We start from the raw sequence: 14,520 nt of genomic DNA on the forward strand, positions 1-14,520 counted from the left end.
CTTGCTGAAAAATTCAGGGACTACCTTTTGACACTGTATTATTTCACAAGACACACTAGAGGACACATCTGTTATCATTCTGCTACTCATTCCCCAGATGCCTTGCCCAGGTTTACTCTTCAATGTAAAACTGATCAGCAGCAGTGCAAAATTTAGAGCATGGAATTTAGAGTTTACATGTAGATTTACATTTTAACCTAAATTATTTACAATGTGTGTGGGTTTTTTTTCCCCTTACAAATGACTCTTTATATCAAAAACTACTAGAAACCTCAATTAAATGGTTCTAAATCTTTATTCCGAGTATTTTTTTTGTCTTTAACCAGTGTCTGGTAAAATGCCATCTCATTTCAAAATTTTTCCTTTCCAGAAATGAAATATTTGGTAGCTGTTTTAACAGTATATGATCAGGATTTTTCATGTATTACAGTAATTATATATAGCTTTGTAGTAAACTATTTAATCAGAGTAGTGTTTCTTTGAAGTGATGTATTTCACAACATCGAGTTGCCAAGTTAATATTCAGGGCAAGTAATAACATTTAGTCTTCTCCTAAAACTGTTAGGTTTGTAAGATGAATTTGTCTTCCCATCTGCCAATTAATTATTGGTATATTTCTAATTGATAGAATTAATTTGGGAAAGAATCTTGAAAAATAAGCATACACTGTGCACCTCTACAAATTCTGACTGGCAGCAGATCTATTCAAAGGATTTAGAACATGCAAATATCAGAAAAATAAAATACAATTGATTTTGCCTTTATTCCCTTAACAAGTGTAACTTTCATAACTGACACAAATTCTGTTAGAAGTCAGTGTAATATTTTATAAACACTATTACTAAATCACCCGTTCTAGCCACCTAGAAATGATGCTGAGTGAGATGAGACTAATTTATTCCTGACTACCAATCTCTTGTGATCTTGGGCAAAACACAGCCTTTCTTTATTAATTTTTTCTCCATTTGGAATATAGGGATAATAAATAGTCAGCAGATCTGTGAAGCACTTGAAGATCCTCTGATGCAAAGTCTGACACACAAGTCTTTGTGTGCTGTTTGTTATACTGTCCTTAATTCAACAGAAAAATTACTCATAATCCTGATCTTGCAAACATACATGCTCAGCTAGACCGTTATTTGTATAAAATCTCATTTAAGCTAATACATATGCAAAACCTTGCTCGTGTGCCATGTGTATAAGTGTTGCAAAATCAAGGCATTAATTTGAAATGCTGTCTCTTGCTTGATACAAAATACATTCTGTATTTGATTTTTATATTTTATAGAAGTGTACATGTAGGCTGTTTGGTACCCCCATGCATGTACTCGGTGTGTGCAGAATACATATACAGTAGAACCACAGAATTTTGAACTAACCAGTCAACCATACACCTCATTTGATATTGGAAGTATGCAATCAGACAGTAGCGACCAAAAAACAAAAGAAGCAAATACGGCACAGTATTATGTCAAACACAAACTAACTAAAAAGAGAGCTAAAAACATGAACAAGGCAACTGTTTCTGCCCTTGTTTCCTTCAAATTAAGATGGTTAAAGAATTTCCTCCTGCATAGTAATGTTTCAGAATTTTAGTTTAATAAGAAATGCATTTGGGTTCAGAGTTTAAATTTGGCTTACCTTCATTCTAAACATTTAGGGCTGATACCAAGAAGCAAGCTTCAGATTTCAAAGAAGCAAAGGGTTAGAAACAAATACAAACCATGCTAAAGTACCTGCACACATTGTTGTGTGCTCCATATCTTACACTTGCAGCCTTCCAAATAAGATCACCATGTAAGTCTAAGAAATCCTAAATACATTGTAAAGTGACACTTTTCCTCTTATCACCTTCTTACAATTAAGAATGAGTGTGAAAGGCCTAGCTGATGGAAGTTCATGTATTTTCATTTCTCTTTGTTCTTTTTCCATAGATAAATATCATTCAGGGTATAGTTGCCGAAATCAATATAAAGACGGGTGAATCTGAGTGCCAGTATTACAAAGAGCGGCTCATTTATCTTGAAGAAGGCCAAAAGGATTCACTGATTGATAATTCACGTGTAGTGTGTTGTCATGGTGAACTAAAGAACAACAGAGGAGCGGTAAGGAATAAATGCTTTTTAAAGATAAGGCATCTTGATAAAAATATATCTTCAGTGCTATGGTATTACAGGTTGGGGTAGCAAGGCTACAGCATCTGTTCAATTTTGAGTGAAGAAAAAAGCTTGTTGGGACCTTTTGTGTTATACAGGATCCTCTTCTATACAGGATCCTCTTCTATAGGATTATGTCCCTCCATGGAAGTCGAAGGAGTTCCACAGGGTCACACTGTATTTAAATCCCAAAGAAATGTCTCATTCATCTTCTGGACTGCTACAGTTACATCTGTTTGTAGGAGAGTTTAATTTTAGCGAGAGAGGGATCAAGCCTGAGAGAAAAGGATCAAGCTCTAGATGTGGAAATATGAAGTGGCCATCCCAGCTCATGTGGAGCATTTGTGTTTTGCAGTAGGAAAGCTGTGGGAGAATTTCCACTTGACTGGTTGGGGATAACTGCTTTCCTTTAAAAGAAAAAGGAAAGTGCAGATATCTTTTTATACCCTTTCTGGAAAAGGTATGCAATACTTAGTAGATGAGCTCTGTGTGAGTAATCTGATCTGCACAGATTGTCCCTGGATGTGAATATCTGCAGATTTGCATGGCTGTAGTAACCCCTCCACAGGTCACTGTGCATCAGTGATGCAGGGCTTTACCAAACCCTTGACTCCCTCCCCCCCCCCCCAACTGTCCCCATTTCTTCCCAAAGATCTCCTTTTCCAGGTAGGGAAGTTATAATCCCGAGCCCATGCATGCAGTGCCACCTTCCCATTGTGGGATTCAGACATTGTTATGCAACTGTGGCAGCTCTAGGGCATGCAGCATTTGGCTTACTGAGCCAGGAGCACATGGTTGCATTCCATCCTGGGAATTGCAGTTTACCTTCTCTATTCAAGTGAGTTTGGGATTACAACTCCCAGAATGCCCAATAGAACCCAAGTATTTTAATTCCATTTCAAGTATTAGCGTGTTCTTCTTAATCAACCTGCAAATAGCTTTAGTCTTTAATGGTCATATGCAAACTCTGAATTCAACATTCTAAACATGAATTAATTAATTTCCATGCATTGCATTATAAAATGCTTAAATCTAGCTCTTCTTGACTGAATACTATGTGTGTTTCTGAAATGTAACCCATCGCAGTGAGGTAACATGTAACGAAGGAAGCAATATCTCTGAGGCTCTGACTATACTTGACTTTTCCATGTGACTTTATAAGCAGTTAGAGATATGGTCACTTTAATCAGTTACAAGTTACGTGATCATTTTGTGTCTATGCAGAAGCTTTTTTTACACTGTCCTAGAAAGAAAACTATTAATCTAATAAAAATGCACAACTGAAAATAATATACGAACTCTTAAAATATATAAACTTGATAAATACTATGTTACAACATGCATATTTTAGATTACCACCAAATCCATGCACAGGGAGAATTGTATTGTGTATGTGTGTTTCCTGGAATATAATCTATCTATATAGTTTAGAAATGTGCATTTGTCTGACTGAATCTGTTGATTCAAGAATTCCTCCTGAACAGTTAGGCTGTGTCTACACTGGCACCCTTTTCCGTAAAAGGGATGCTAATGAGACACTTCGGAATTGCAAATGCCACGGGGGATTTAAATATCCCCCGCAGCATTTGCATGAACATGGCTGCCGCTTTTTTCCGGCTCGGGGTTTTGCCGGAGAAAAGCGCCAGTCTAGACGGGATCTTGCGGAAAATAAGCCCTTTTCCACAAGATCCCTTATTCCTACTTTCAAGTAGAAATAAGGGATCTTGTGGAAAAGGGCTTATTTTCCGCAAGATCCCGTTTAGACTGGCGCTTTTCTCCGGCAAAACCCCGAGCCGGAAAAAAGCGGCAGCCATGTTCATGCAAATGCCGCGGGGGATATTTAAATCCCCCGCGGCATTTGCAATTCCGAAGTGTCTCATTAGCATCCCTTTTACAGAAAGGGGTGCCAATGTAGACACAGCCTAAGAGCTAGGACCACCAAATTTGGTATACAGCTTCCTCTTATCCTAACTTAAAGAAAGATCAAGGTTTGTTTGTACCAAGAAAACACAAACTTATGGAAATGGGACTATTTTCCATAAAATGGAAAGGGAGGAGGCAAAGAGAGGAGAGACACAAAAGGGAGAGGCACAGAGACATGATATCACTGAGTGGCCACCAGGGGCAGTGAATGCAGGGGAGAACTATATGCAGAATGGCCATTGGGCTGCACCACCAAGAATGGCCAGAAAGACTGGGGCTCCGCCCTTTTGCCTGCCACCAGATGGGGTAAGTAGCCCCCTACCCAAAACCCTTTCTTTCTCTCTCCCCTGCCCCTTGGATGCAGTGCCAGGAATGGGGGGACCCATGTTGGTAGGGGGCAGGGCTGGGGAGAGACAGGAGATTCCTGGTGGCCAGGGAGGATGGGGGGAGAAAAGGCCCTTGGCAGATGGGACCTCCTGTCCTGAGTTCCTTCTTGCCCCCACAACTCAACTCCTGCACCCCCCACACCACCTGCCCTGAAGCACCTGGGCAATGCCAGGTAAAGTCTTCTAGTTCATCTAGAAATATGGTTAAATTGATATGGTGTACGTGTGAATTCTGCCTTAAATTGCATTACTCTGTCTTCATGTGCATGCCTTTGACTACTAGACTAATATATGAGAGGAAGGGAAGTAGTCTAATTATATACTAGATTCAACTCTTGGGGGTATAATTCACCTTCATGCATTTATATCCACAAATTAAGTCTTCATATGCAGGTTCTTGACTGATACAAAAGTCAATGGTTAATGTCAATCAAGTCACTATATCTCTAGTCATTTATTCGAACAGTTGAAATTTAATGGGTATTAGTATGTCAGTTTAACACATGACATATGTGGCAGAAATAGCAATTGATGAAAGGGTGTTAAGATGAAGCAGAAGGGACCAGTTCTTCTTTGAGTGCTTGCTCATGTCCATTTCAGTTAGGTGCGTGCCTGCTGCATGCATCGATTCTGGAGTTTTTTCCCTTAGCAGTATCCAGGGCTACATTAAAATCCCTGGGGATCCACACCCTCAGAGGAAGCCCATATATCCTAAACCCACCCTAAGACTCTTCCAGCAATTGTTCAGGCTTGGCCAGGGCAGAAGGAAGGGTTGAATAACAACCACAACAAAGGCAGAAACAGACATAGGAGTTCTAGGTCTGACTCTGAAATTGGGTTTTGCTCTGGCCCCTATCCAGCAGCCCATTTTGAAATTGCGCATGAGGGTGGTGTTCCTGCCTTCGTGATAACCCCACCCTTTGAGTGCTGGCTATCCCATTTCTTCCTTGTTTACTCCCATATCAGATCGTTGGGTACTAGGCTTGTTGGAAAGTGGATATGCTATCCCTTTCCCCATCCCTCTTCAAGGACCCCTCTCATGAGCTACTGTTGAAGCAGGAAGTATTCACACTTCTGCTCCTGGGAGTAGTTAAGCCTGTCCCAGAGGAGTTCAAGGGGAGAGGGTTTTACTCCCACTATTTCCTTATCCCCAAATCCAAGGGAAGCCTTTGTCCCATTTTGGAACCTCAGCTCATTCATAAAGAACGCAAGGATGGTCATCCTCACCTCCATCATCTCTTTCCCTCTGCCCCCCTCTCTCCCCCCTGCCAGAGAAATGAGACTGGTATGATGCCCTCGATTTGAAGGACGCATACTTCCACATATCAATAATTCTGGCCCACAGGAAATTCCTGAGGTTCACAGTAGGCCAAGATCACTTTCAGTTTGTTGTCCTCCTGTTCGGTCTCCACAGCGCCAAGGGTTTTCACCAACTGCATGGTCGCTGTAGCGGCCTTTTTGAGAAGGCACAGGATCCAGGTGTTCCCTTACTTTGATGACTGGCTAATCTGAGGGTCATCCAGGGACTGGATCCTCAGCCACATAGACTGTCAGGACACTGTTTTGCAAATTGGGTCTCCTAATGAATGAGAAGTCCACATTTAGTCTGACCCAGATAATAGACTTTGTTGGGGCTCGCCTATACTCCAGGCTGGCAAGAGCATCCTTCCCCAGGATCAGATTTTTAACCATCAGGGTGATAATTGACAGCCTCGCGGCCTCGCCTCTTACAACAGTGTGCACATGCATGAGATGGCAAGGCCACATGGCAGCCTGCACCTTCATGGTCCACCACACCAGACTGTGGCTTCAACCCCTTTAGGTGTGATTTGCAACAGTACAAAACCCAACATGAGCACCTATGGATGCAATAGTCACGGTACCAAAGGAGGTTCTCCGGTCACTAGACTGGTGGCTTCAGAAACAGGTAATTTGCCACGGCATCCTATTTGCCAGACAGCCCCCATCAGTGCAGCGGGTAATCGATGTGTCAGACTTGGGTTGGGAAGCTCACCTGTCAAACCCTCAGAATTCAAGGTGTGTGGTCCCCCAACGAGAGCGCTCTCCATATACATGTCAGAGAGCTCAGGGCTATCCGGTTGACCTGCCTGGTGTTCCCACCCCACCTGAAGAACAAGGTGGTGTTGGTGCTGACAGACAACACCCATCCATGCACTATATCAACAAACAGGGTGTGGCTCATTCTTCTCCCCTATGCAAGGAAGCCTTAAGTCTCTGGGACTTGTGTATTGCACATGGGAGTCACCTGGAGGCAACCTCTCTACCAGGGGACCTCAACATCTTGGCGGACAAGCTCAGCAGATCATTCAGGGCCCATGAGTGGTCCATCAAGATGGACATCTTGAATGTTGTCTTCCAGAGGTGGGACTATCCCCCTCTCACCCTGTCGACCTGTTCGCTTCCCAGGGAAACTTCACATGTCCGAGCTACTGCTCGTATCTAGGACAGGGGAAAGGGTCACTAGGGAATGCACTACTGGTGCAGGGTCCCCTCCCCCTGCCCCATGCATTTCCTCCCTTCCCCTTACTATATAAGGTCCTCCTCCCCACCCATCATTTCTGCCCAAGGTGGTGTCACATTTCCACATGTCCAAAGACATTTACCTCCCTGTTTTCTTCCCAAAACCTCTCGCAACACCTAGGGAACAGTCCCTGCATTCCCTAGACATGAGGAGGGCCTTAGCTTTCTACATCGATAGGACAAGAGAGTTTAGGAGGTCACAACAACTATTTCTTTCTATAGTGGAAAGGATGCAGGGTCTCCTAGTGTTGGTTTGTCTTCATGGATCATCACCTGCATCAGGGCTTGTTATGAACTTGCAGGACGGATGACACTCCTGCTTACAGCCCGTTCCACAAGGGTACGGGCCTTGTCGACAGTTTGTCACACAATCCTTGAAATCTGCAGGGTGGCCAGATGGTCCTCCATCTATACATTTACAACGCATTATGCCATTGCACAGCAGGCCAGAGACGATGCAGACTTTGTTAGGGCTGTGTTGCAATCCATTGCTGAATAGGGTTCTGACCCCATCTCTTGTGGTAGGTACTGCTAGGGAGTCACCTAACTGGAATGGACATGAGTAAGCACTCGAAGAAAAAATGGTTACTTATCATGTAATTGTTGTTCTTTGAGATGTGTTACTCATGTCCGTTCCAAATCCCACCCACTTCCCCTTTGTTGGAAGACTCCAGCAAGAAGGAACTAGGGGTGGAGGACCAGCAGGGGTATATATGCACCAATATGCCAGCGCCACTCCAGGGGACTCTGTGGCTGGCCGGATGGATACTGCTATGGGAAAAAACTCTGGAATCCATGCATGTGGCACGCGCACACCTAACTGGAATGGACATGAATACATGAGCAACGCATCTCGAAGAACAACAGTTACCAGGTAAGTAACCTTTTTTTTTTTTTTTTTTTTTTTTTTTTTTAAATAAACTTACTGCTCTTCTGTTCTTATGACTTGCCACAGAATGACACACAAAGTAATACATCCTTTAATTACGTTTATTCTTTTGACTGGTTTACACCTGATTTCATTGGTGACAAATGATAATGAAAATTAACATGTCTGCTGTGTATTCCCATCAGCCCTTATTCATTCCCTGGGAAGTCACAAAAAATCCTCCCTTGAGCACAGTGGGTATGGCATAGAAAAGTATTTTTGTTCATGTAAATTACATGGGGTATGAATATTTACGCTATATAAAGTCATTGTCATTGTTATAAAGGGAAGGGGGAAAAGAGTCCCAGTGATGGCTGTGAACAAATTTTCCTTTTTTATGTCTAAGTAAGGGGAACTAAAATCTCTCTCTCTCTCTCAGAGAGAGAGAGGGAATATTTAAAATAAATTTTCGGTTACTTTTTTAAAATTAATTTGTTTTCCTTTTATTTTATTGTTTTTTTAAACAGAAACTGCATGTCTTCCTATTCCAAGAAGTGCTGGTGATTACTCGAACTATTACTCATAATGAACAACTTTGCTACCAACTATACCGGCAGCCCATCCCTGTAAAGGATCTTGTTCTGGAAGATTTGCAAGATGGAGAGGTGCGACTAGGTGGATCTATCCGTGGTGCATTTAGCAACAATGAGAGAAGTATGAATACACTTTTGATTTTAAAACTTTATCTTTAGTTCATAGTCAGTAGATGAAACTTTGAAACCTTCCTCTATGTAAAACAGCCCCCCAGGTCCAAAATTTGAGTTTTCATTCAAACTGTTACAATGCAAGACTCTAAATACCTATTTTAAAAATCTACTATATCATAGAACACTAGAACTGGAAGGGACCTCGAGAGGTCATCGAGTCCAGTCCCCTGCCCTCATGGCAGGACCCAGTAACATTCTAGACCATTTAAGCCCATTGCTTCTTGTCCTATCCTCAGAGACCAAGGAGAACAATTTTTCTCCCTCCTCCTTATGATAACCTTTTAGATACCTGAAAACTGCTGTTATGTCCGTCTCCCCACCCCCGTCTTCTCCTTTCCAAACTAAACAAGCCCAATTCTTTCAGTCTTCCTTCATAGGTCATGTTCTCTAGACCTTTAATCATTCTTGTTGCTCTTCTCTGGACCTTCTCCAAATTCTCCATCTTTCTTGAAACGTGGTGCCCAGAACTGGACACAATACTTCAATTGAGGCCTAATCAGCTCAGGGTAGAGCGGAAGGAGTGCTCAAAACACTCCTGTTAATGCAATAATGTGATTTCCCTCACCTCTTCACAGGTGTACACACACCTATACTGCATTGGGAAGTGGAAAAGGGAGTAGAATGAAGCAGCAATATAAGAATTTATAAGTTCAGAGTATACTTTGAAACTTTGTAACCTATTTAGAAAATTTATGACAAGGTTTACCTATTCTGATTCTTTATCTTCTTAGAGGCATTTGCTGCTACTCCACAGTTAAGGCTATGAGCCTGCAAATATTTATGCATGTGCTTAATGTTAAACATGTGAGTCATCCTTGTAAAGTAACTAGTACTCATTATTCAAGTTACGCATGTTAAGTGTTTGCAGAATCAATGCCTACAATTAACCATGTTTCATCACAAATCACTTTTTAGTCTTATTTAATTTTTCTGAAGAATAATTTTGAATTTGCGTGACTGATCTATGTTGTGGAGTGCAGATAAGAGTGGGCCCAAGCTGTTGCAGGAACAAGTCCTGGCTTTCCAGTAGGAAGCAAAAGTGAAATTGTAGAACTCTGCAGGGCAGTTGTTAGGGAAGTCACTGCTTAACCAGTAAGCATCACCCTTCACAGGTGATGCTGACTGGTTACAGGTTAGCCAGCAGCCCTGTTGGAGCCCCCTACCATATGTTATCGGGGGGCTGCTCCAGTCTAGCCAGGCCCACAGTGCTGCACCATGGGTTGAGGGCATTCCAAGCTAGGATGGGTGCGGGGGGCCTGCTCCAGCCCAGCTGCGGTGGGCAGGCTGTTCCATTCCAACTGGGCTGGAGTGGTCCCATCACCTACTCTCTCCCCCTCCCCCTCCTTTAATCAGTTAACCAGTACATTTAACTGATTAACCAGTTAAATGAGATTTTACATCTGTATTCCAGCCTGGCTGGGCCTGCTTCTCTGTACCACAGGTCAGGGGCCCTCCAGCCTAGGTGGGCTGGAGCAATTCCCTGCCCACCAGTGGTGTGGTGGGCCTGGCCTGGCTGGAGCAGCCCCCTGCTTGCAACACAATGGTGTGGTGGGCCCAGTCTGAGCAGCCATGCGCCGCTCCAGTCCAGCTGAGCCCACCGTGGGCAGAGGGGCTGCTCCAGCTCGGCCAGAGTGGCCCCTACCCACAGGATCCTGTGTAAGTGGTTAACTGGTTAAACGTAACATTTAACTGATGAAACGGGATTTTACATCCCTAGCAGTTCTAGCCAGAGAGGATCCACAGGGCTATGGGGGTAGCTTCAACTTGACTGAGCTGTTTAAGGGTCCATGCTTGAAAAGGTGAAACAGGCATAAAAGTCAACAAGTTTAGGTACTAGTGTAGGGATAGGGAACCTTTTTTAGGCTGGGGGCCACTGACCCACAGAAAAATCAGTTGGGGGCTGCACACAAGTGAGAAGCAAAAAACCAACCCGCACAGTAGTGGCCCCCAACTGAGAAGGAGAAAAACACACCCCACGTTCCTCTTGCACACCGGAGTCTAGGGAGGCCCAGGCTAGATTTTGTGAGCTCCAGCCCCGTAGCGGGTGCTGGAACACTAGTGCAGGCTCCCCAAAGCTGGGGGAGAACCTGAGCCTTGAGGGCCAGGTCCAGGTAAGTGAGGGGCTGCATCCAGCTCCCGAGCTGGAGTTCCCCCCCCTTGCACTAGTGGCTGGTTTTATGCATGTAGAACACCGCTATATTGGCTAAACTCTAAAGTAATTAACCTAGCAAGCATGACATTTTTAACAACTCCATTAGTATCTGGGGTTGCCCCTCACTGCCCTACAGAGGTAGGAGGGACACATGGTCTTTGGGTTTTCCCCTGGCTCTTGCTATTCTATGTATTTCTAACTTAGCACTGGCGAAGCAACACAGTAAGCTCAAGAACTTGATAGTATTTTAATGTACTCTCTTACTAAAAATGCACGCAACCAAAGCAAGCCATGGACATCTTCTCTTTTTTCAGTTAAAAACTTCTTTAGAATCAGCTTCAAAAGTGGATCGCAAAGCCAGTCCCACTCGCTACAAGCCAATGACTCCTTCAACAAACAACAGTGGCTTAACTGTATCCGACAGGCCAAAGAAACAGTTCTGTGTGAAGGAGAGACTGGAACACTGAATTCAGAAGAACATTGCCTAATATCCCCAAAGGGGAATAGGGTACAACAGAGAGAAAACAGGCTTGAGCAAATGGACCAATCAGACAATGAGTCAGACTGTAGTATGGACACTAGTGAAGTCAGCATTGATTGTGAACGCATGGAACAGATAAACTCATGTGAAAATGACAAACAGATAGAAACCAACATTTGACAGAAAATTATACTTCATGGAAATAAACTTGTCTTACCTGTACAGTATTTGCATTCCATAAATGGAGCAGTTTGGAAAAGCACTTTTAACACTTTTTTGTGACATATCAACACAATCTTTCTTGTATTTGTACCTTTGTGTGCAGTACTGTAACTGCCAATTGTGTAAGCTGGAATCTGTTACATTTCCTATCCTGTGATATTTCCATAAAGATCTGGGTGGATGAAAGAGGTACTTTACCAGTTACTTTCATTGTCCTGCTGGTAGAAAGAATCTCTAAACTACTGTTTATACGTATATTACATAAGGAGTCTCTCTTCATGTTTAGTGTTCTATTTGACCTCTAATGTGGCACCTAAAGACAGGGATTTTGTAGTGGGTCTTAAAAGCAGTATTGAAGGCCACATTTAATTAGGAAAGGCATTCAAATTTTTCAGAAGGGCAAATGTATACAAAAATAACATCCTGGAATAAGGTAAGTTAACTATTTGTGGTAGTAATTCAACAGGAAATGTAAAGAGTAGGTCATGTCCACAGTGACTCTGCAGGGATTAATCATAATAAGTATGAAGCGCTGTGTGAAGATCCAGCAAAACAATATAGCAATCTGGTCAGTTTGAAGGGACAATGTAAGGTGTCCATGGTTTATGTATCGGAGCCCATAATAATAAAATCAACTGAAGAGTCAATGTTAACAGTTAAATGCTGGGAATGTTGGGTGTTTGTAAATAAAAGGTGGATAGTTTTCTTACAGTGTCCTGTATAATTCTGTGTAATTCTGCCTTGGATAGAATGAATCTATAAAAACATTAGATCATTGAATAGGCATTGGGTTCTCAAACTTGTTTATTGAGGGCCTTCCCGTTCCCCCAGCATGCTATAAAAACTCCATGGCCCACTTTTGCCACAAGAAACGTTTTCAGCATATAAAAGTCAGGGCCAATGTTAGGGGGTAGCAAGCAGGGAAACTTCATGGAGTTCCATGCTACCCTGTGAAGGTAAAATGCTGAAGCTTTTGATTCAGTTCTGGGTGGGGCTCCACTCCTGATTTCTGCCATGGGCCCCACAAATCTAACACTGGTGCAGATTGGTAGACCACCTAAAGCCTGCTTGTAACCCCCTAGGGAAACCAAACCCTAACCTATGGTCACAAGCAGGGTTCAGGGGGTCTGCCAATCAGGGGGCTCCAATTCCCTGGTTGAGAACCACTGGAATAGGCCAGGCAGCATTTTGCACTCTGTTGACTTACTGTTACTTTTAGCACCACTCAAGTTAAAACTTCCCAAGAATTTGTGTAAATAACTGTTTACAATTATAGTTGCTTTTTAAGACGGAGACATAATCTCGTATAAATGGTGCTGTACAAACACCCCTTCGGAGACAAAGTTTAAATAAAAAGGAAATTGATTTTCCTTTAGGAAATATCACATCCTTTATATTTTTGTCAAATTTACGTTTTGGTTTTTTGTTTTTTTTAATTTTGCTGCATGTAATCTCATGCTGTAATTGGAACCCACTGTGTTTTCTGGTGGCTGTTTTAATTAAATTTATATGTGACCTGACTCATTATGATGAGGCAGATCAGCCAATTTAAAATGCAATCTAAAATACTCAGCAGCAGCCTATTTTAGAAATTCTTGGTTCATCTTTATTTCTGAATGCAGAAAATAATGCCAATCTACTGAATGGTAATATAAAGTGAAAAATGTCTATCCTTATTAATTGACATGATCCTAAAAATTCAGGATAACCTGTGCAAATTAGATACACACTGGCACAAGTAATAAAATTACTAAATTATTGCCAAAAATGTTTTTCATGTGTCTTACAAGTTTACAGGAAGAGCAGTAAATAATTGTCATTTACCTTGTACATATATCATGAAGTTCATTAAATGAATCAGTGTGGCAAGATAATCAATATAAAAACAAGGTATGTTACTTTAAAAAAAAAAATACTGTGGTCAGTTTTACCCTGTAGAACATATTTCTGTATTTATAGTTTTTAAAACAATGATTTTTTTCTATTGCAGGAATGTAATTTATTTAAACTGCTTCATTTTTAGAGTTGAATGTTTGAGCATGCCAGTGAAGAACAGCAGGACAAAGGAACAGTTTATAGGTGGAGAAAATATAAAATATATTAGGCTATGAACTTTTGGTATGACAACTGTTGGCCCAAGCGTTAGCAAAAAGTATGTAAAATACTGACTTATGGAAGAAAGGATGGAATGTATGTGTTTAGTGAAATATTTGTGTATAATGGCCTTAAACTTTTGGAAGCATTTCAAATAAATTACATGAGACTGTTTTGGTTTTTAATAGTTTTGTTTATTATCTGAGGAGCCCATTACTGCTGAATGTACATAGGGTTTTCACCAGTATTTAATATAGAATATCGGAACTGGAAGGGACCTCAGGAGGTCATGAAGTCCGGTCCCCTGCACTCATGGCATGTCTAAGCACCATTTGAATCCTCCCTGACAGTTTGTCTAACCAGCTCTTCAAAATCTCCAATGATGGTGATTCCACAATCTCTGCAGGCTATTCCAGTGCTTAACCACTCTGATAGGAAGGGTTTGGGTTGGTTTTTTTTTTTATGTCCAACCTAAACCTCCCAGGGCTGCAATTTAAACACATTGCTGCTTGTCCTATCCTCAGAAGTAAGGAGAATAATTTTGTCCCTCTTCCTTTTAACATCCCATTTTAGGTACTTGAAAGCTGTAAAATCCATTCTCAGTCTTGTCTTTTCCAGACTAAACACACCCAGTTCTTTCAGTCTTCCCTCATTGCTCATGTTTTCTAGAGAGACCTTTAATCATTTTTTTGCTCTTCTCTGGACCGTCTCCAAATCTTTCCTGAAATGTGGTGCCCAGAACTGGACGCAATACTCCAACTGAGGCCTACTCAGTGAGGAGTAGAGTGGAAGAACTGCTTCTTGTGTCTTGCTTACAACACTCCTGGTTAATGCATCCCAGAAGCATTTTTGCTTTTTTTGCAACAGTGGCATGCCTTTTACTCCTATTTAGCTTGTGGTCCACTAGGATTCCTAGATCCTTTTCTGCAG

General features: G+C 41.9%; 1 protein-coding gene across 8 annotated transcripts in view; it reads left to right on the forward strand.

The window, feature by feature from the left end:
• ARHGEF3 (Rho guanine nucleotide exchange factor 3) overlaps window positions 1–13,764 on the forward strand; it is a 256,294-nt gene extending 242,530 nt beyond the window's left edge. For 7 of the 8 annotated variants that reach the window (XM_006130912.4, XM_075938874.1, XM_075938877.1 and 4 more), the window contains 3 exons: window positions 1,935–2,105; window positions 8,402–8,588; window positions 11,108–13,764. In XM_006130912.4, the coding sequence (XP_006130974.2) occupies window positions 1,935–2,105; window positions 8,402–8,588; window positions 11,108–11,454 (705 nt within the window). In that variant the 3' untranslated portion in view covers window positions 11,455–13,764. The remainder of the gene's footprint in view (window positions 1–1,934; window positions 2,106–8,401; window positions 8,589–11,107) is intronic. The other variant, XM_075938879.1, reaches the window with a different exon arrangement.
• The last annotated feature ends 756 nt before the right edge of the window (window positions 13,765–14,520 follow it).

Source organism: Pelodiscus sinensis, chromosome 11 (genome assembly GCF_049634645.1).
Source record: "Pelodiscus sinensis isolate JC-2024 chromosome 11, ASM4963464v1, whole genome shotgun sequence".
Taxonomy (NCBI): Eukaryota; Metazoa; Chordata; order Testudines; family Trionychidae; genus Pelodiscus; species Pelodiscus sinensis.